The sequence below is a fragment of the Vicugna pacos genome, chromosome 2, assembly GCF_048564905.1.
Source record: "Vicugna pacos chromosome 2, VicPac4, whole genome shotgun sequence".
NCBI classification, from domain to species: domain Eukaryota; kingdom Metazoa; phylum Chordata; class Mammalia; order Artiodactyla; family Camelidae; genus Vicugna; species Vicugna pacos.
The window spans coordinates 52331236-52353205 of record NC_132988.1 but is presented as its reverse complement, the minus strand read 5'-3'; the positions used below and the strand labels follow the sequence as shown (position 1 = coordinate 52353205).

General features: G+C 46.4%; 1 protein-coding gene across 1 annotated transcript in view; it reads right to left on the bottom strand.

Moving 5' to 3' along the window:
• The window catches only part of TSPAN5 (tetraspanin 5), a 152157-nt gene that overhangs the window by 10886 nt on the left and 119301 nt on the right, over nt 1-21970 (bottom strand). Inside the window, exons 2-3 of the mRNA XM_006208940.4 lie at nt 18626-18676; nt 1915-2061 (exon numbers count right to left, since the gene is read on the bottom strand). Of these exons, the coding sequence (XP_006209002.1) occupies nt 1915-2061; nt 18626-18676 (198 nt within the window). The remainder of the gene's footprint in view (nt 1-1914; nt 2062-18625; nt 18677-21970) is intronic.

Genomic DNA, 21970 nt, shown 5'->3' with positions numbered 1-21970 from the left:
ATGGGGGTAGGAGATGAGGGTTGGGCGAGGCTGTTTCACACTAGATGTCAGTGTATCTGACAGTGTTTCTCCAGCGTGCCAAGTGCCACTCTGGGAGGATGGGCCTGAGCGGAGGGGTGGAAGGAAGAAATAAGTGCCTGGCAAAGTCTAGGACCCCAAGGCTTACGTCCAAGTTCTAGACCCTCCAGCTCAGCCCCTCAGGTTCCAAAGAGCTCCTGGTTATCTGTCCATGATGAGTTCACTAGAAACAGAATCTCAAACAGTTCTTTTTTTTTTTTTTTAATGGAGGTACTGGGCATTGAATCCAGGACCTCATGCATGCTAAGCACTCTATCACTGAGCTATACACCACCTAAATAGTTGTCAATTATCAGTAGTACCAATAATTTCAAAGTTAGCTTTCCTCAATCCAGAAAAAAAGACAGAGAAAAAATCCTATCACTTCATGCAATGCCTACCCCACAGCATGAAACAACTCCCCGCTTTATCAGGTACCACTCCTAAGTGTCTCATACCATGAAGCCTGGCAGGTCACAATCAGAGACAAAGCTCTCCTGGGAGCTCCGCAGGGCACGATCAGGTGAAGAATGAAGTAAGTGTGTGCTCTGTGTGTGTGTGTGTGTCACACCTACGTATAAAGAACAGAGAACCAACTGCTCATCAAATGGTGGCACACAGGACCAAGCATCCCTTGGGTTTCCCATTAGCATGGGCCATATGAACTTCTGGGCTAAACAGCCTCCAGAACTTTGTCTGAGGCAGAGCCACCTCAATTCAAAAGCAGAGAGCCTGGGGAACAGTGAGTGGGCAGTGAGTCTGCTCTTCTTTGGGCACTTCAAGAAAAGATGCCAGGGGAGATGCGGCAGACACGCCGGGGAAGAGAATCGCGCGCGGCCCGGCTGTGGGGACTAGTTCTGGGAGATGCTCTTGTTTTAAATGAAAATGTCCCCAGGTGATGCTGAGTCAGCAAGGGTTGAGAATCATCCTAGGAGCAGGTAATATCACACTAATCCTCTTCTTAGAAGTCCTACCATCTCACCACAGGAAGGCGGGGTTTTTTTCAAATCATTTTTCTGTTCTTGGAGAGAGAGTGGATGCTGTCGTACAGAGGGCTGTGAGACAGACGCCCACCAAGCTCCAGACAGACAGGCACACTCGGCTGACCACCGGCTACACCTACCACACGGATTTCTCACACATGCACACAAACACACACGTGCACACGCGCATAAGCACTTGCCATGTTGCCAGGTTCCCTCCAAAGGAAAGGCTTTTACTTTTCATCTTCGACTTAATCCTTATCTACCCCCTGGTACAACTCCTCTTCCAAAAATACTCATGCTAAAAGTGATCACACCAAAATATTCTGCGAGGGACCTAAAAACTACACTGGTCATACAAAGGAGGCCTTTGCACTGGCAGAGAGCACAGGGGGTGTGCAGGGACTGTTTCTCTATATTCGCCAAAACCTACTGCTTAATAGACTTGAGACAGACATGCCACAGCCACTGTGCTTATGTCTGGTTTCTCTAAACCAACTACCTGAACAGCTTTCTACTGACTATGCGCTTAAAAGAAGGGGCACACATCACTCAAAAGAAGAAAGCTATACATATATATATAGACCCACCTTAGTCCTAAAGGTATTTTAGGGATGGAATGCAAACGCATGATATCCATGTCAGAACCTCCATGGACGGCTCGGGGTGGGGGTGGCACTTGTATTATTAAGGAGACGGGGGTGGGGGTGGAGGTGGGGTGGAACCTAAACAGCCCTCCTAAAGGAAGAGAATCACCCCAGCCGCATTCCTGCTGGTGCCTTTGGTACCGCTCACTCCTGCCTGTAGACAGGGTGCCCTCCTGACGTGAGCTAAGAGTTTGGCTCTCAACCTGAGAGCAGAGTGTGGTACTTACAAACTTGAGAAGGAAGGTGTTTTCCCGTAGAGCTCCAATGCACCCTGCAAATCCCAGAATGAACATCACTCCTCCCACCACGAGGAAGAGCCAAACCGGGTCAAAGCCGCCGAGATCGGTGATGGAAGAGATGTTGGACAGAACTCCCTGGGCGTGGAAAAGAACACACAACAGGGTGCCAGGAGGCAGGGTCAGTTTTCCAACAAAAGATGATCACCCTTGTCTTTCCCTGCCCCACCCTAAGAAAAACTTCAGAGGTAATCTGATCATATGTATGATTAATACTCAAGAGACACTGCAAAATAAGTAAATAAATAAATGAAAAATTTAAATAAAAATAAATAAAATTAAAATAAAGAAAGAAAAGAAAAGACAAGGGGAGGGGAGGGAAACTACCTTTTTTCCAAGGTCTAGATTGGTTCCTATTTTTGGTAAAACTATATAAAGCAAAGAAGTGACCCCAAGAAACTGTCATCAGATCCTGTATGGAGCAGCCGTGGATGTTACCCTTTGCTTTCTGGGCCTCCAAACATAAGCGGTCTTGAGCAAAAAACAGATGTGTTAGAAAAACACCTCTCAACCCCCAACAGGGGTCATCCTTACATCCTCAGTGCAGGCAGATACCAGACCAGGGCCTGCTTCAAGCCCTTGGCATTTCTCAGGAAACAGAGGTAGAGCTGGAATCTTTAAAGCCAATACAACAGCCAGTCCCAGCCACAGCCTCGAAAAGTTTTCCAGGGAAACACTCACGTCAGGTCCTCCCTTGAGCTTCGCGGGACACCCAACAGGCTCAGATCCCCAAAGCCCACGTGGGTGGTTTGGGCTGATGGCTGCCCCACACTGAGTTATTGGGGTATTTCCTTACCACCTTTTTTCCAAGAACTGGGATTTAAATGACTTACAGATCGAAGGTTACTCCCTGGCTTACAATCCTTTTATTCTCCTGCCAAAAGAACCCAGAGTAATTTCATTTATCCACAAATAATGCCACTTCTTTACTGAAATCTTTTCTCCCTTAAGTGCGATACCATATCAGATATCACCCAGAACCTATGTTAGAAATTATAAGGTTTTTTTTTCTCTAAAATGGAAAGTATGTATTTACCATTCATTCTTACAGAGGCCAGCTACTGTTATTTTAAAGCTGTGGATGTATGTGAGTCTTAGATACCCAGCATCATCAATATTTTATTTTCTTATTAAGTTTGAGCTCTCAAAATACCCTCTGAGTACCACAGTATAGTTTGCTATAATGTCTAAACATTAACAATTTTTTTCAAAGCATTCTCAACAACCTGGAAGAATAAAAAGCACTCATCTGATTTTATACTTGAGAAAAAGAGAGGTTGGTGACTTGCTGAAGGTCACACCGCTATTGATTTTTTGGAACCAGAAGAGAATGTCTACTTCGGTCATCTTTCTCTACCAAGTGGAAGCTAGGTGTTCGCTTCCCAGCACTTCCCAGTCGGCACTAACTGACACCTGAGTTTAGGAGTTTTATGCGTTAACCCATTTTAAGGCTGTAGGAACACTGAACAAGGCTATCTTGTCTGTAACATTTTTGCTTCTTCGGGAGGCAGATCACCTTAAGAACAATCATAGGATATTAATAACAGAACACATACGAGGAATGAAGGACTCTTGAAAGGTGCAACTTAAACCCTATGAAAAAGGCAAGGGTTTAAATAAAGTCACAGATGAAGGGTTGAGAGATTATTAAACACTTAGGAATGCAGGGTGTACTCGCAAACGTCTAGGGTGACAGTATATAGGCAACCACACCCTCCACGAGACTGCACAGACCAATGGTTTGACCGAACCTTGTGTTTCTTAGATTTCCAAGCTCTGAATTATGAATACTCTAGGGGGAAAAGAAAAACACAGAAATACTGTTACCAATTCTCCACCTATATAAAATGATGCTGTGGAAAGAAATATCGCCAGAGGAGTCAGACAAAATCTAAGCGACCGTGGTGAGGGTCCAGCATTGGGAGGAAATTAACCTCTCCTGTCAGAACGCCTTTGAACATTCGAGGTGTTAATACTTAAAATCTCAATGTTTTGGACCCACCCAGCCAGGAGAAGGGGTACATGATATTCTAAAACTTTAAAAAGTCAACCTAATTATGGGAGAAGTAGACTCAATTTACTTGGCCCCAAGAAGAGGCAGCAGAGGTCTAAGTGACAGAAGAGACGTCAGCTCCATCCTCAGGAGGCCTTTCCAATACCAGCAGGGCTCAGAGGAGGCTCAGAGAAGGAAACATGGGCTTCCCTCGCGGCAGCCGAGCCTCTATCAGCAGTGCTCCAGGAGGGGTTCCCAAAGTGGTTGGGAAACTGGGACTCAGTGACCTTTAGGTTTCTTCCAACTTCAAGACCATTCTATGATTTCATCCATTTTTAATGGGCTTTTTGTTTGTGATTCACACTGAAGTCCGCGCAAAGATCAGATTGTTTCCAAACACTCTTCTGTGCTCCCTGGCTGTACACAGAGAGCTCCATGGACAACAGGGACAGTTATCTGGGGAATTCAGCAAAACAAGCAAACCAACAACACACCTGCGCCTGAAATACTGAGCACTCCCTCCCCAAAAGCAAAAAAAAAATTGCCTTTGATTGCCTGACCAGCCCAACTGTCAGTGGATTCCTGGATCACGGTCCTCTCTGGGCTTAATTTGGAGGGTGAGAATTTGGCTTCTGAGACAAACTCATTTTCATACTTTTAGTCTCCCCAGCCTGCAGGGGCAGTTTTAATTGAGAGGCCTTCAACTGTTTCCATGGAAACGACCATCATTTGGGGGCCGAGCTGGACTGCAGATTCTACTCATTTAATCCTATGTTCCGGCAAAAGATAGGGCTGGAGAGAGATACTGAGAGCCTGCAGGAAACAGTATTCTGCAGAGCATGGAAAAGACTACCAAGAACTTTATTTTAATGGATTCCAAATCTACACAGGTAGTTATCCGTTGGAAACTAATTAGAATCTTCAAACACAAAATGTGGATGTCAATGCCCAATGCCCGCTTTTGTTTCCCTTTGGGTTAGGGTTACTTACCCAGGCGGAGACCAAAAAAAAAAAAAACAAAACCTTACTCTTTGACCTGTGCAATGTTTCCAAATATTCACTGAAGAGCAGTCTTACTGTTTCTGACTACACACACACACACACACACACACACACACACACACACACACAGAGAGAGAGAGAGAGAGAGAGAAAGAGATGCTGAACATAATTCTGGCAACAAAGAGTTTGGATTACAAAAATGATGGGGAGTTGACAGTTTGGCCTTCTGTTGTCTCAAAGATGGGGTCTTTGACTGGACTTCTTAATTCTGTTAAACTCAACTTGACAAATGAGTAAGAAGTGCCAGAACATGCCGGCTGGCGAAGAATTATAATTAAAGCTTGTAGCTGACAAGAAGCCGGAAGAAAAAAAAATCTAAGATTACAGTTAAGTCTGCCAAGTGCTTTAAAATAGACATTCAGATTTGTGGTAAATCCTTAGGAATGCGTAAGCACCCGGCTGCAGACACCTCATCTTCTGGGAACCTGTGGGCACCACCCTCTCCTTCGGGGAACAGCACCTCCCTCCCCCTTCTTGTAAGGACTCCCTCTCCCCAGATCGGCTCCATCAGCCCCTCAGAGCTGCCAGCTCTCACCTGACCCCACTGCTCCGGGGAGAGTTGGGAAGCCCCAGATTCCCATCCTCAGACACTAGGACTTAAAACAGGGTCTGTCTCTAGTGGCTGAAGCTGTAAAAGGCCCCACTCGGGAGCCACGCGCAGTGAGTTTTTCACCTTGTGGAGAGAGTCAGTCTGCAGTGAGAGGGGCAGCCAGTGCTTAGGAAGAAACAAAGAATAAGGGGGGAGAGAGAAAATCCTGCCAGTGTTAGAATCCCTGGCTTGAGCATGGGTGCTCTGAGCCACTCCAGGATCCTCAGACCTCAGGATTGCGTGGACTGGCTCAGTCTGGATCTGCATTTACATCTGAGGAGTCTGGATAACTATGCTTCAGTGCGGCACGTAGGCATCTCTCTCTCTCACATACACACCCCCACCCAAAACTAAAGCTCACAATCTCTGCTGGAAAAAAAGTGTTGGGGGTAGGGTGGGAAGCAGACGAGGGGCAGAGGGAAGTTTTATTTAATAAGTTACTCAACTGGTTGGTATCTGCAGGCAATAACTGAGTCCGTGTGAATGACTTCCTTCCGGCTGACTCACTATCCGTTCAGCATCACCAGTGAAACAATCCGTTCGGAATGGAACTTTTAGGTGTTTTGTCTATATTGCTGATAATTCTTACATGATTTAAGGTCCAGTTCTCCACATTAACGTGAATGTTCATTTCCTTGGTTTAATGACCTTTTTAGGACTCAAACTGATTGGGAACAAAATGCAATTTGTCTTTTGGCCACTCTTCTCTGTACCCAGAACCTGCTGCTTCTGCTGCACACACAGAGCCTGTCTATACCCTGGTAGTAAGCCCCTTCTCCTCCCACCTGAATCCTAGCAGAGCCCTGGGACTTAAAGACGGCAAGGGTACTGGACTTGGTGTGTAAAGCCAGAAAATATCATCCTATGAAGCTGAATCTAGCTGGAATTAGAATAAATGAGTGAGACGTGGAGCCACTGTCCACAGGTCCTTATTCCCTAAGTCATTTGTTTCGAGTGACATAAAGGCGGAGTTCGGAACAGCAGCAGCAGGGACAGAAAGGGAAAGAGTCAGAATGAGAGACCGAGCCAGAGACCAAGACAGCAGGTCACAAGAAGAATATATTCAAAAACTACAGACTCGAGAATATAGGAGGATTTCCTATACACGTATTCTTTAGTAACAAAGATTATATTAAGAAAACCTCACATAAATGAACATAAGAATTCTTTCTCTTCATACTGAGTATTCCTATATGTTTAGTCTCGTGACCCTCAGTCATCTCCTCGAAGTCTGCAGCTGTTGCTGCAGCAGGCAGCAGAGGCAAAAACAAACTGACCGTAACAAAGTGCTGCTAGAGAGACAAAATGAGTAGCAGTCAATTTAAAAAGTTGAAACAAATATTTTCTGCAAATTAGCCATTCCACAAATTGGCTATTAGACAATTAGCTCTCGGCATATCAATTTGGAGGCTTTAAGAGATGATCCTCTAGTGAAAATAGATTCCCAAGATCCCTCAGGTACTAGACAGGATCTCTCAGAACTTAGCAAGGAGACCAATATGCATCTAAGAAGAAATAAGGCATATTAATGAAACACGTCTCAGGCAGTATCAGGTAACAGAAGTTGAGAGTGCCAACAAACAAAACAGGTATTGATGTGCACCTGTTACTGTACAAGGGAGACTCTGAAATCTCAGCCACTTAGGGAAGCCAGCTCTAGAGGTTGGCAGAGAGAGCATTCCAGTCAGCCTTCTTCTGCACAAACCATCCTGTTCTCAAGCCACCTGGCTCACCTGCCATTTCCCTGGAATCCAGAAAAAGGGTGGCCTGGACAAGCGCTAGATGTGGGCAGACAGACAGGATCCTGCAATACAGACTACCTTGTCTTGAATCTCAGTTCCAGTACTTACTACCTGTGTGATCTTGGTTAAGTTATCAAACCTGCCGAAGCCTCAATTTCCCTATCTGTGAAATGGTACCTTACACCCCAAGGCTATTATGAAAATACAGGAAATAATCCAAGAAATGCAAACACTATGCTGTTTTGCACATAACAAGAATTCGGTCAAAGTTCATCATCATCGTCATTATCATCACTATTATGTTGGACCAAGAGAAAGACATCAGATGCTATCGAAGCACACTGGAGGGGTTTCTAACCCAGCACCATTGGAGAGGAATCCACTTTGCTCTGGCACTTGCCCTGCCAGACCCCCTTCTAAGAAAGCCATGGCCACACTGGATGATTGTGCCTAAAGGAGGTGGCAGTCACCGACTTGCCAATCCATCTTCTTTCTTGACAAATTGGAAATCACCTAAGAGGCACTCAGAGTAAAGGCAGGAGGGAAAGGCCGTGAGTAAGCAAAAGCCAGGAGCAGGCAGAAGCTGTGAGGGGGAGGAAGCTGAGAGCGCACAGAAGTGGTACAGCGGGGCAAGAGCAGCGAGCAGTCAGCAGCGTGCAGCCGTGCCCGCGGCCCCCTGAACCAGGCCAGGGACCTCACTGCTGCCAAGACGCTGACCAGGCACTCCGGTCACTGAAGATTCACGACTCCTGACTTTCCAGGTACTACAGCGTGTCCTACTCGCTGTGAAGGCTCGCCCTTCCGTGGTGTGATGAATACGGTACATCTCAGTAAGTATGTGAGAAACCAGCCCACTGTCCCTCCAGCCTCTGTCTCCTCATTGGCACCTCGTTCATCTGACAATCTCTGGAATTGAAGCAGCTTCTCCCCATGGTTCTGCAATAAAGGACTATGTTCTGGGTGTAACTAGTTCTTCTTGAAAGAGGTCTCTCCACACGTGCAGACACCAAAAGGCAAACAGAGCTCCAGAAGGGTTTCAAACCGAGAAACCTCGGGGGTGTCTGTGGCTCTCTCCACCAGCGCAGAGCGGCCTGTGTGCCACCTGGCAAGCTTCAGCCTCTTCTCTCTCAAGGCACACAGAAGAGAAAGGCAAAAAATAGCATTAACAAGCCCCTGAGGTCTGGGACTCTTCTGCTTTGGCGTAGACACGCACATTCCTTCCAACGGCTGGACGAGAAACAGAGACAGGCATATGGAATGTGTACCCGAAGCCAGGCCAGATGGACCCCCTTCGAGATTTATGAGCCTGGATCCTGATTCACCCACCCTCCCTAAACTAGACCCTACTGGGTGGAACTGGCCAACAGTTTTCCTACAGTAAGAGGGAGAGGGGCATCTCCCTACTTGAGAAAGAAAGACAAGATAGAACATTTTAAAGAAAACAAATGACCCGGGGAGGGAAGGGTGGTCCTGGAGAGCGGGTGATGTGGTTTAAAACTGTGTCCACTGGAAGACCAAGATGGGCCACAGGGAAATCTGCCCCTTAACAATTCATGAGCGATTCTCTAATGGTACAGGTCAAAGCCACTCTGCAAACCCCAAAGCATCCATCTGTCTAGGCAATTCTAATTGCAGCAGAATCCAGAGAGAGGACATGGAAAAACGGGAGCTCGCTGGGCCCTGAGCAGTTCAGGGAGCCGTGAGGGCGCAGGGGCCGCATGACTCATGGCCTGGCGAAGAGATGCAATGTTAAAGGAAGACCAGCTGCTTTCAATGCACGGGGCTTCCCTTTTTTTTCTTGTCAAAAAAGGTCATCGGTGGGGATAGAGGGGTGGATATAACTCAGTGGTAAAGTGAATGCCTAGCATGCACCAGGTCCTGGGTTCAATCCCCAGTACCCCCATTAAAAACAATTTTGTTTTTAAAAGTCATTGGTGAGATTCAAGGAATCCCTTCTTGCAGATAAAACATGGCCCTAATCTGCTTTTGTGGAGAGGCTGGAAGAGGAGGGGCAGTCACTTTCAGGTCTCCATAAAATCCTGCAACCAAGCAGCCGACGGGGAGGCCAGCCGTGCCACATCTCCTCGCTGGCACCATCTCAGGCCAGGAAAGCACCTCACCACCCTGGTGGGAATGACTGCCTCTCTGAACGAGGAAACACAGCCACTTGCAAGTGTCACTTTTCAGAAGTCTAGCATGTTCCTGGCCACTCCCATTTTCACTTGCATGCTCAAAAGATGAGAGACAGACTCAGGAATGTTCCCAAGTAAAAAGTTTAAACTGAAATATGTAATAGAGACTCTGATCATGGTGTCCCTATAAACTAAAGTGAAAAACACTGAAGTCTAGCCCTAGTGGCAGGTGATCACCATGTTCCGGGGCTTCAGAGATATACAGCTCATTCAGTTATTGAGCAAAGGGTCTCATGGGGATCACCTGAGAGATGCCAGGTACTGTGTTAGTCACGGGTCACTGAGTGAACGTATGGAGATGCCCTTAGGAGCTGGTTCAGAGGGGCGACAGGTAAGTAAGTAGGAGAGCGCTGGGCAGAGGTATTGGCATATGTGTTATGGGGGTGCAGAGGGAAGGGGCAGAAGGTCATGTCAGCAAGTGTGGAGACAGAGTGGCAGGACCTGGACCACTGAGGGGTCTATGTGCAAGTGTGACACATGGGCAGAGGAGACTAAGTGGTTGGCAGGGCAGGGCCGGGATTGAATCTGAAGGCATTTCAAGCAGAAGGCAGCCCAGGTCATTTGTTCATTTAGAAAGCTCACTCTTCCTTGGGCAGCAGGTAGGTGCTAAGGAAACAGCCGTTGGCTCAGTAGGTGGTGATGTGGGCGGGCGGGGCTGAACAAAAGCCAGACAAAAACCACAGGAGAGCGACACAACTGAACACTGACCCTATGCCAGCACCGGGAGACCTGGATTATTTCCCCCCAAGTAAAACTTCCAGGTTGGACTGCTACCCAGGGCAAGACGCACACCCAGAGATGGAGTAACTTGCTAGGTGATCCTGGTGAGAAAGTGGCAGAGCAGGGATCTGAGCCCAGCCACTTGACCCCAGAGCAGGCAGCACTGGGCAAGAGGATTCTGACTTCCAACGCAACATCGTACACTTGTCCTATAATGTTAAGTATGAAAAGTGATGTCAGAGCGATAGTCTTACCTCAGACCACACTGATCACGATCTGAAAACCAAAGTGAGTAGGAGACAAGACCTCTCCCCACGGCCCCTACAGACAAAACTGCCCACAGACAAAGACCCCAGCGAAATCAGGGGGATAAAAAGTGGCTAAAGGGAGGACTTGGTGAGGGAGCAGATTCCTCTGGGGAAAGCAGTTGCTGCGCTGTGTGACTCCACTCCCCGGGGAGTGAGCCGATTTCTTTTTATCCAAAACCCACTGTAGAGTTTCAGGAGGACCACTGAGGAAGCTCTGAGACATCGCGATTAGGGCCTGCGTCTGCCAGGAAGGAGGCTGTGGGCTTGAGGTCTGACCCCTGCCTTAGGGGGCGAGGAGGGAGCCAGGGCAGACGAGGGCTGTTCTGGCGGGACTGGCCTCACCCCCAGATGAGAGTGCCCAGGAGAAAACATGAGGGCAGCACCAGACAGGCAGCTTGGGGTGAGAAGAAGAGATCTCAGAAGGCAGAGATTGGAGGAGCACTGGCTGAGGGAGATGGCAGGTCTGGGCACGGCTACCAGGCAGCCACCCAGAATGGTGATGCCCATCAAGTTGAAGGGACTCACAGGGAAGCTTCAGAAAGGCCAAGACATCACTCCTTTACCATCTGCCAGGCCTGGAGGGCAAAGCCTCACCCCCACCCCTCCCTGGCAGGAAGTGGGCAGAAGAAGCTCTGGGGGGCGGGGACATGGTGACAGGAGGAAGCAGGGGGCGAAGGCCTCACCCCCTTCCTCCCTTCAGGGGCCCAAGGCTGACAGAGCCGGGCAAAGGGGAGTATTTTAATGCAAAGTGAGGTTTGGGGCTGCGATCATTGTGGAGCCCTGGCTAATAACTGGGCCTGGCCTTGTCCCTCAAAATGAAGGCAGGACTTGGGCACCTGAGGGTGAACAACAAAGGCACTGCATTTTTGACCCACCTGAATTTTCATTCCAGAGAAACTCCTCTGAAAAAAGTTTACAGGGACATTCAAAAAGAGAAAAAAAAAGTTGTTGCTTTTTTTGTCAACTTATTTCCCATATCTGCTGAATATACTGATCACAGCACGTCAGACTGTACGCTTTCCAGTACTTCGATAAAATTTTTAGCTGCAACAGAGAGCGTAAGAAGATGACATGGACAATTGAAAAAGAGAGATGCAAGCTTGCTACATTTCAGTCAATAATAGGAAACCTTCAAAAGTAGCTTCAGCATCTCAGAAATGTCTTAAAGTAGCCTCTCAGCCGAGGCATACATTTTCTGTTTGAGTTGTCTGGGTGAGCACTGCCACCTACCCTGGCCCCCTGGCTCCAGAAACTTGACCACCCCTGCTCCAAATGCCTGAATCACTGAGTCTCCTTGCCTCATTTTTCCTTCCTGGGAAAATACGGAAAGTTCTTCCAAGGTGAGTCTACGCTATGATCGTGACAGGAAGCCACTGGAGAGTTCTGAAGGGAAAATGATAACTACAGAGAGTGGCTGGAGGGAAAAGCCTCCAGGGAGGAATCATCCTTGTCCCCAGGAAAGCCAGGGAGAAGAGCAACACGCGTTGGAGCTCTTCTCATTCCCACTGTGACTCCTGGGGTCAGGGCGGTGCCCCAGCCCTTCCCTTCTGGCTGCTCCCTACAGAGCCCAGCTGGGCGAGCGCGATGGGGAACCAGGGAGGGGACTTGGGGATGGAGGCCCCATGGAGTCTTTTATGATGTATAAAGCTCTCCTGCGTGTTCCCATTCATTCAGTCACAAATACCAGGGCATCCACGGCACAGGAGGTGAAGTGCCAGAACTGAGCATCAAGGGGTGACGAAGACAGGCTCCTGCCCTCAAGGAGTTTTCGGTCAGACAAGCCAGGCCCAGTTCACCCTCTGCCCAGGGGGCTGGGGCTGGGGCTGTGTTAGAGGTGGCAGCAGGAGCAACAGGAACCAGGAACTCGCACTGAGGACCAGGGTAAAGCTGTCTCCCCACCCTCCACCAGCTCTGCCGCAGCACCCTCACTTGCGGTAGGTAGTGCCATATCGCTGCCCCTCGCCCCGCCTAAGAACTGAGTAATAAGCATAAACCTTGGGCAAAACAGAAAAGGAAAGAAAGATACCCCTAATTTTTCCATGAATCAAGACAATCATGTATAGAGTTCCACTTTTATCCCCAAAATAAGTGTTTTTTCCCCTGATACCAGAATTAGTGGATGTTAGAAATGTGCTGTTTCTAACACTGTACCGTTATCATATCAGACGTCGGAAACCACATGTAATTTTACTTCCTTTTAGACTGTAAGAACTGTTAATACAGTATGCTTACTCGACATCTGAGGTGACTATTGACTTCTATACTGAATGATACAGCCAGGGTTTTAAAAAATGCTTTCATCTTACCTTTGCTCATTCATTCTTTCATCCGCATTATTTCTTGATCATCTACTACATGCCAGTAAACGTTCTAAGTACCAGAGTGTAGCAGTTAAAAAAAAAAGTCCCTATTTATATTTGTTTTTAAAAGTCCTTGTTAGCAAAGAAGTAATAAGTCCTATGAAAACACAGAGGGGAAAAACACAGGAAAGGAGGAAGAAAGTGCTGAGAGTGGATGAGAGTGGTTTTAAACAGGCCAGGAAGGCCTACAAATAAAGGTGAAGTTAGAGCAAAGACCAGGAGGTAAAGGAAAGCGCCACTGTGGACCTATGGGGGAGAGAATGCCAGGCAGGGGAAGAGCAGTGCAAAGGCCCTGGGGTCGGGGGTACATCTAGATGTTGGAGGAACACCAAGCTGCTTAATGGGGGCTAGAGTACATCGGGGGAGGGGACAGTGTTGGAAATAAGGTCTCAGAAGAAATGGGGCACCATATACAGCTTTGAGTGAGACAGTTCATTGGAGGGTTTGAGTAGAGAAGTGACAGGATCTCTCCCACATTTAAAAGAATCACTCTGGCTGCTATGGGGAGGTGGCCTGTGGTGGGAGTCAGGGCATAAGAGCAGAGGCAGGGAAACAAACGAGGCTTCTGCCACTAATGCAGGCAAGAAGTGGCAGCTTAGATCAGGGTATAGCAGTGGAGTGGTGAGAAGAAATCAGATTCTCAATGTAATTTCAAGGCAGAGCTGACAGTATTTGCTGATAGCACAGACATGCCATTTCCTGCAACTGGGAAGAACACATTTGAGGGAAGAAATCAGGAGTGTTGTTCTGGATCGTTAAAAGCCCGGAGGGCATTTAAGCAGAGATGCTGGGTAGGCTTCTAGCTATGACAAGTTTGAGGGTCAAATGAGGTCGAGATCAAAGACCTAAATTTGGAAGTCCTAAGTGATGGATGGTGACTAAAGCCCCAAGCCGGGATGAAAGCTCCTGGAGCATGAGTGAAGACAGAGGAGGTGTCTCAGGACCAAGCCTGGGGCACTCCAAAATTCAGAGGTCCAAGAGGCAAGTTGGACCCTGCAAAGGAGTGTGAGAAGGCACTGCTTATGAGGTAGGAGACCAGGAGTGTGTGATATCTTGGAAGCCAAGTGAGGAATGTGTCCCCTGAAGGGAGGAATGATAAACCATGCCTTAGTCCTTGCTTTACTGATAAAGGTTTCTGGGTACCTGGATGTGCTCCAGGACCCAGTATGGATTCAACAAGGGCCAGGGTCAAATAAGTCTTCTGCTGGTTAACAGAGACAAAGACAAGATGCAGAAAGACAATCTGATGTAATGACAAGAAGATGGATTAGAAACTCTTTGAATGATGACACCCAAGGGCACATGTAAGTGAATGAGTGTCAACCCCAACGGAAATTTCTAGTGACATGTCATTGGGTTCTGTCCCTGGCCTGCCCAACACAGCCTTCTATCAGTAATAACTACCCTTGACTTTAATCAGAACAATATAGGAGGTGTGTTAAAACAGAGCCTCCCAGAGGGGAGGGTATAGCTCAGTGGTAGAGTGCATGCCTAGCATGCATGAGGTCATGGGTTCAATCCCCAGTACTTCCATTTAAATAAATAAATAAACCTAATTACCTCCCCTCTCCAGTGGTGGGGGGGGTGGAGCCTCCCAGTGTCCACCCTAGACCTTCTGAATCAGAATTTCCCAGGTGGCACTGGGGCATCCACTTGGGACTCTCAGTGATCAACTGCGCGATCTCAAGCTGCTGCATGGAGAGCAGACAGGAGCGAAGGCACATGATCCAGCCATACCCTCTACAGCGCCTAAAGCACTCTCTCCCTGATGCAGAGGACACCCTAGAGGGAGGTCAAAGGAGCAAGACTAAGATGGTGTAGGGACTCCACCCAGAGAGAAGCGGGTGTTTAGTCTACAAACTCAGAAGGAACTACACCCCAGATACCCCAAAGGGCTGATATGGAGGACTTACTGTGGGATCCAACAGGGTAGACCCACATTCAATGAATGAAAACTAGTAGGACAGGATTCTAATTTGGTGGGAGGAAGGTCTTTCTAACACAGAAAACTGGAGAGAAGTGATGAGTACTTTGCTATGGGAATTGTTACTTACATGCACTTCAAATTAGCATTGATTGCAATGTATTATTTTATGTATATATGCATCTATTTTATATATAGGCATGTCCTTCCTAGAACATAAATTCCCTGAGGAATTACATGTCCAGAGTTCGGCACAAGCTCTGCCCCATTCTGTACACCCAGTAAGTGTTCTTTGAATGAATGAGTTGATTATGGATGGACATTGCCAAGCCTGTTGTAGAGGTGATTCATGGTATGTAATTATTAATGTTCCTTCTAAAACAGCAGATTCTATGATTTCTGAAAAATTGCACACCGTCCCCTGGAGACACACTCATCCTTTGCATCTTGACAATTTGAAATTTAGATAAAATGAATTATTTAATTATTATGTCTATATTCAACTGTAATATTAGTCCTAGGTTTAAAGCTCAGCCTGGTATTAAGTATGAGGGGTAATAATTTTTGCCTCCAATGTTTCTGTTGTCCACATAAAAATGTGCAAAGCCCCGTCTATGAAAGAAACCTGATCTTCCAGCTGTGACCCAGTTTGGGGATTTACCCTCTAGGCCTCTTTTCAATTAAATGTCACCACATCTCCATTGGGGGGATTTACTGTTTCTTGGGCTGGTTTGGCCCTGCAGGTGCATACTGCCTGCCACACTTGATCGGCCGTGGTTCACCTCAGAACGTTATCCCATCAGAGGCCTGGTCTAGCTTAGAAGTTAACCCAAAGGACTTCAACAGAGCAGCCTCTGCAGTTACCAAGTCAATCAATGCACATCACATGCTCCTTAAGAGAACCCAAAACAAAGCCAGTTCTCAGTTCATGGATCAGAGCCCGGAACTCTCCTAAACTCTGAGGCAGCTTTCAAAGCCACCATTCTGCTCGTGTCCCCAACTAGGAGTGGACATACTATGGTAAAGCATCCAGAGGACAAAACCTGGTCTCTAGAGAGCATTTACCTTATACCAGGCACTGTGTTAGGAGCCATCTCATTCCATCCTCACAGCAATCCTGTGAGGTGACATTACTGTCCCTTGCATAAACGAGGAAAGGGTATCTCGGAGAAGTTAATGAGGTTGCCCAGTCACACTTCTACATGATGGTCAATGGAGGAGTCAATATTTGAACTCCAGTTTGTTCAGCCCAGAACTGTGCTTTTTTTCCTCACAACAACCAGAGCGATTTCAAACAAAAGCCAGATCAGGACACTCCCTTATCAAAGTGCCCTGATGACTTCCTCCCATCCAATTCCTGCAGGACTCTGCCTACTCTGGGTTCTACCTGCCTCTCCTGCCACACCCCTACTTCTTCTTGCTCTGGCTGTCACCCTTCCAGGCCCACCAGCCAGTCTTCCTGTTCCTTGGAATCATGAAGTCCCTGACTCAGGGCCATCATACCTGCTATTCCCTCTGCCTGGAACGCTATTCCCTCAGGACTCTGCAGGACCCCACCCCCCCACCCCCTTACTTTATCCAAGTCTCTGCTCCAGTGAAACCTCCTCTGGGAACCGCTCCCAATTACTCTGTCTAAACAAGACCCCTGCCCCCTTGCTGTGTAACTAGCCCTTACCTTACACCTTACGTTTCTCAGGAGCACTCACCCATACCTGCATGTGTACTCTTGGCTAGTTAACTGCTTACAGCCAGTGCACCTACACCCCAACTAGAACGTAAGCTCCACGGGGCAGGACCCTGCATCGTTCATTGCTGCATCCTCATCCCCATGCCAGGTCCCAGGCACGTGGCCAGTGCGCACCAAACTGGGTTGCTGTGTGTCCTTTACCAGCTACCACCTCTGCTTGGTCCCAGCTCACAGAGCTCTGCTACACAGTAGCTGGGTAACCTTGGCCGCGTAACTTCAAGTCTGCAGAGAAACTACCCTTTACTGATGGTGGCCCTGATGAAAGAGGGAACTGCTGTTCATCCCTCCCTAAAGACCACGTCATCCCCTTGCTCTGCTATTTCTATGACACTGCCAGTTTTAGAACTTTGTGATTTTTATCAAAGAAGAGACATCTGGGGTAACTGATGAAACAAAAGGATAATTATATATTCCACAAAGAGAAAAAAATCCTTCAAAACAACAAATTGTCTATTTATTGCTAGAACAGACAATTAGTTCATATAATGCCTTCCAGCGTCATTTCAAAGCAGATAGAAATGGACTCTGATTAAAGGAGAGTTATAAAAAGCTGTATTATCTGGCACGGAACCAAAGAGAAGGCTTCTAAAAGTGGAATTTCTGAGATTCCACCAATACAAATCTCCAAGCTTACAAAGGGATTGAGGCAGAAGCCCATCATAATCCAAAAGAAGACCAGTCTTCAACATAAAAGTTTCTAGAGATAAAATTATCTGTGTTTGGGGAACTTAATTTGTCTCCCTTCCTGTACAATCACTCCCTGCCTCATAAGGTTGCTGGAAGGTGGTCCATTTTCCATAAAACATTTCACATTCTGTGGAAGTATTTTGTAAACACACAGAGGGTGGTTCAGTTTCAAAACTCTGGATTTACTTTGCATTTTCTTTGATGCAGTCTATCTAAACATTGTTTTACTTGTGGAAATTCCTTCCTGCATCTGAGGGTCTTTTGTTTGCTGGACTTTCTTAGCTTCTCTCTCTCTTCCTATTACCTAACACACTTCAAAGGAACTCCTGACTTCAGGCCTTGGTCAAACTCAGAGGGTGAAATACCAAAGTGATAAGAGAATGTTCTGGGAAAATCAAAGCTAACCTCTTAGTTTTCAAGTTTTAACCAATCCAGCTGCTCGCTCACTCTCACAGGTGGGAGATAATAAAGCTTTACAATGTAGCCAAATACCAGAATAGATAAAATGCTGCCAAACGGTTTCACTTCCAAAGAAGGAAAAAAAAAAAAAGGAGTCAGGATTTATTTTGAATTCCAGTGCTTGGCCTCAGAGGGAGAAGCTGCAGAGAGAAAGTTTAAAGGAATGGCTGGCAAGACATGCGGAGGAGTGGACACGGGGCAGGGGTGTCATGAGTGTGTTACTTACAGGATAAACTACCCAGAACGCGCTGTCTTCACTGCAGCCTAGAATATGCTTCTCCACGTTTCCAGATTTTCCCTTATACTGTAATTGATCACAAACTGAATATGCCTTAACATTTTCAATCAGCAGACACGTGTTTCCATTCTTAGCATTAGTGACAAGTTTATGTGACATTCAAACATGAATTACCTCTAGCTTCCTTCACATGCTAACATGTTAGCCTCGCACATAATGCTCACACGAAAATATCATCTTTACAGCTTGTGTAATCTTTCAAAGGTTTTTTTTTTAGTAAAAGAGGAAAAAAAAAGGTTACAGGTGGTTTAGTGTTATTTATAATGATTACTGAAATTCTTGTGTCAGCATGAGGAAACATTCCAAAGCAACACATCTCTCTAGCTAACTGAGAAAATTCCAGTACTCATTCTCTACTATGCATGTGTTTTGTTACTTCTGTAATTATTTTGGAGCAGTGACCAATTTAAGTCTCTGAACTACATTATCTTTCAAGAATAGTTTTTTGTTAAAGGGTGATGTTTCCGTTTACTTGTGGTTGTCAAAGAAGAAGAGGAAGACAGTATATACTGTGCAGTTTCTAACAACCAAAACGTGAGCATTCAATGATGTTTAACTTACTTTTTCATTCCACGCCCACAGTCCAATTCCAAGAAATGCGATTCCCAAAAACTGAAAGAAAGGGAGAAAGTGGGGTAAGTAGGAGGGTAAATGCCATGATTTTACTAACACAAATAAAGTTTTCAATCAATTCTTTTGTTACTTTACTGGGCTGAGAAATAGTTTTCTCTGAAATCAGACTGTCTGTAACAGGGAATGAAATACCATCATCTCCTTGATTAAAGTTATCATTGTCATTAAGAAGGGTTAGGGACACTTGCTTAGAAGTCATTCAGATGACGGAGAAGAATTAGATAGAATCTTGAGTAAAATGAAAGTCATCAGTGAAGTTTAATGCTGCCTTTTTGGGAAGGAGAGGAAACAGGGAGCCCCCCATCCAACAAATTCAAACATGGCATTCACTAAAAATGGGTAAGTGTGGGCGTGAATTTAGAAGAGCTGGTGATTTTCTCTTCAAAGTCACGCCATCAGGAACGGGTTGGGTCTGGGAGAGCATGCAAATGCCCCTGATGTCCCTCAGCAAGCTCTCCATCACTCTTCAAAAGAGACTATGGCAGGGGGGAAGGTATAGCTCAGTGGTAGAGTGTGTGCTTAGCATGCATGAGGTCCTGGGTTCAATCCCCAGTACCTCTGTTAAAAAAAAAAAATTACCTCCTCCACCAATAAAACAAACAAAAGGGACCAGGAATCTTATCAAGTCCAAGGTGACCCCAAGAAAATGCCTGGACTCTTCTGTTTTTCAGAAACTTAAATTACTTCTATTGTAGTTGAGAGGGCTTCCATGACTCAGCCCAGTCTCAGCTCAGTACCCTAACTTCACGCACAACACGGAGCACACAGATAACACACTTTTATGAGAGACTGAAATGAAGACTCAGCCGTCCACCAGCTGCGCTGAGTATTCGGGCGGAGGAGGGGAGAAGATAGTAACAGGGTGGGGGGGGTCCATTTTAATTAGTTCTCACTGTATTCCATCTGCTGTAAGATACACATTTTTCTACCACAATTTAACATCTCTGAAATTGGGATGTGTCTTAAAATCGATGGTATCTCATAGTTTAATTGCTTTTTTCCCCCTTGACTGTACATAAAATAATAGTGAGTCTTAAAAGTGAGATTATCACAGGTTTGGTGACACATTGCACACGGTTGTCCACCCACGAAGAGTTCAGTGGTCAGGACGGGGTGTGACTGGCCACGAAGAAAGACACATCACTGTCTTCATCTTTATCATCAACAGCAACTCTCAACCTTCTCTCCAGACACTGAAAAGAGGGTCGCAGGTTGAGGAGAAGCTTCAGTCCGATGGCAGCAGCACACGCTGTTTATTTTACTAACATCTTGATCAAGTTAAATGTCAGGGAAGCTGTCCACAGGAGGGGGGTGGGTGGAGAAAACGAGAGTGAGGGTGGTTACTCTTTCCAGTTTCAGGGAAATCTGAGAACCGTCCACCTGGCGAGGTCTCCACCATTCGCAGTGGGGAGTTACTGACACTTTGCAGGCAGCGGCTAATAAATCTGAAAAGGGGCTGGGAAACAGCAGGAGCAGAGGGAAAGGCAGGGTCTGAAAACACATAACTGCTCTGAAAAAGTGGTGGTGTCTTTAAAAGCAGAACTTCCCAAATCCCCTGGCAATTATCTGACACTGTTGTGAGACAGCCCTCAATACAGTGAGCCCCTACACAAAGAAGCTTCAGTGTGCCCTTGATTTAGCAAAAATGGAGGACCCTCCCTCTTCTTCCTAACCTGGCTCACAGAGGTTTGAAAAATGTTTCAAAAAATTTGTTTTCAATATCCCAACAAAAAACCAGTATGGTCCACCTCTCTGCCGTCCTAGCTAGAATGCCACTTCACTTTACAGTTCCAATCCATAACCAGAAAGGGAACAGTCCCCCAAACGACTCAAAGGTCCTTGGGACTCTGTAGTACAAAAATGAAGCAAGTTGGCATGTCACTCTCATATTCATAGGTTCGAGCCACAACCGGGTAACAAGGGACAAGAGCGCACACAGGAGCCCATCAGACCCAGAAATCATGGAGCCCTTGACTTCATCCACATTGACAATCAAACTCAGCACAGTGAAATGAATGACTTTCTGATGCTAAAGCTCTTTGCAGACAAATGTTCGGTCATGTCCCCGATGCGGTGCTTAATCAGTGTCACCACAAGCAGTGGGTGGGATGTTGTGGCAGAGGACATCCTGATCAGCTGTCCTTCTTGATGCTGAAGAGGGTGGACGTGGTACTGCTGAGGGCCCCGGCCTCACCGCTAACATTTATTTCTCTTTATTACTTGCCAAGCACTATGCTTAGTGCTTTCTATGCAGTGTGTCTCTTAAGCATCACAACAATTTTATTTTAAGATAGGCACTATTATTAGCCCCACTGTAGGAAAGCAAAATGACGCTAGGAGAGTTTAATTTGTTTAGAGGCACACAGCTTCTGAGTGGAGATGCAGAGATCTGAGCCAAGATGAGTCTAACAGCAATCAACGTACATGTTCTTATCAGTCCAGATAAGTCCCCATTTTCCCCCATAGGACAGAAAGTTGGCGCATTCAGGCTAGAATTATGTGGGACCTGATGAGAACATCATATATTCCCTCCCTAGGAAGCAAAGGGAAGTTGAGGAGGTAAAAAGAGATGAAAACCTTGCCCTCACGTTAAGAACTGGTTCTAGGACAGACATGCCCTGTGTTGGTGTCAGTGATGGAGTAAAGTAGAAAACACAGAAATTCAGGGTGGGTCAACTTTCTCCTCTTGGTATAAAGTTCTCCTCTCTCTTCCTGGCACTTTGAATCACATAAACAGATTGGAAACCAAGTTTTCGACAAAGAAAAAAAAAATCAGGACTTAAAGAAGATGCACAATTTCCTTTATAATCCTTCTCCAATATTTCCTGCCTTAACTGTGACTTTCCAAACGTAGTTTAAGAATTTGGAGAAAGGACACTGAATCTGAAGTCAATAGCTAAGCAAATGGTGCCAGGCGGGGCCTCAGCCCGCACATACCTTCGGTGCTCCATCACCAGCAAATGTCCTCCCAATTTCTCTCAGCCCGTATGTTTTGTTTTAAAATCAAGTTGTTCCAGCTCCAAATAATTAAACAGAGACGAGCCAAAAAATGAGACAGGCAGGCAGTACTAAAAGCACACCGAGTTTCCCCTTTTCCACCTCCCGAAGAAAAGGCGACCATAAGCCTTCCGACTGACCTCATTCTGACACCCAGAGGCAACCTTACGGGGAACGACTGAGAACATTAAAGTCAGCTCTTTGTTCCTTTAAAACAGAAACAAAACCAGATCTGAGGCATCTTCCCATGTGGCAATATATGCAAACATGCAGTCA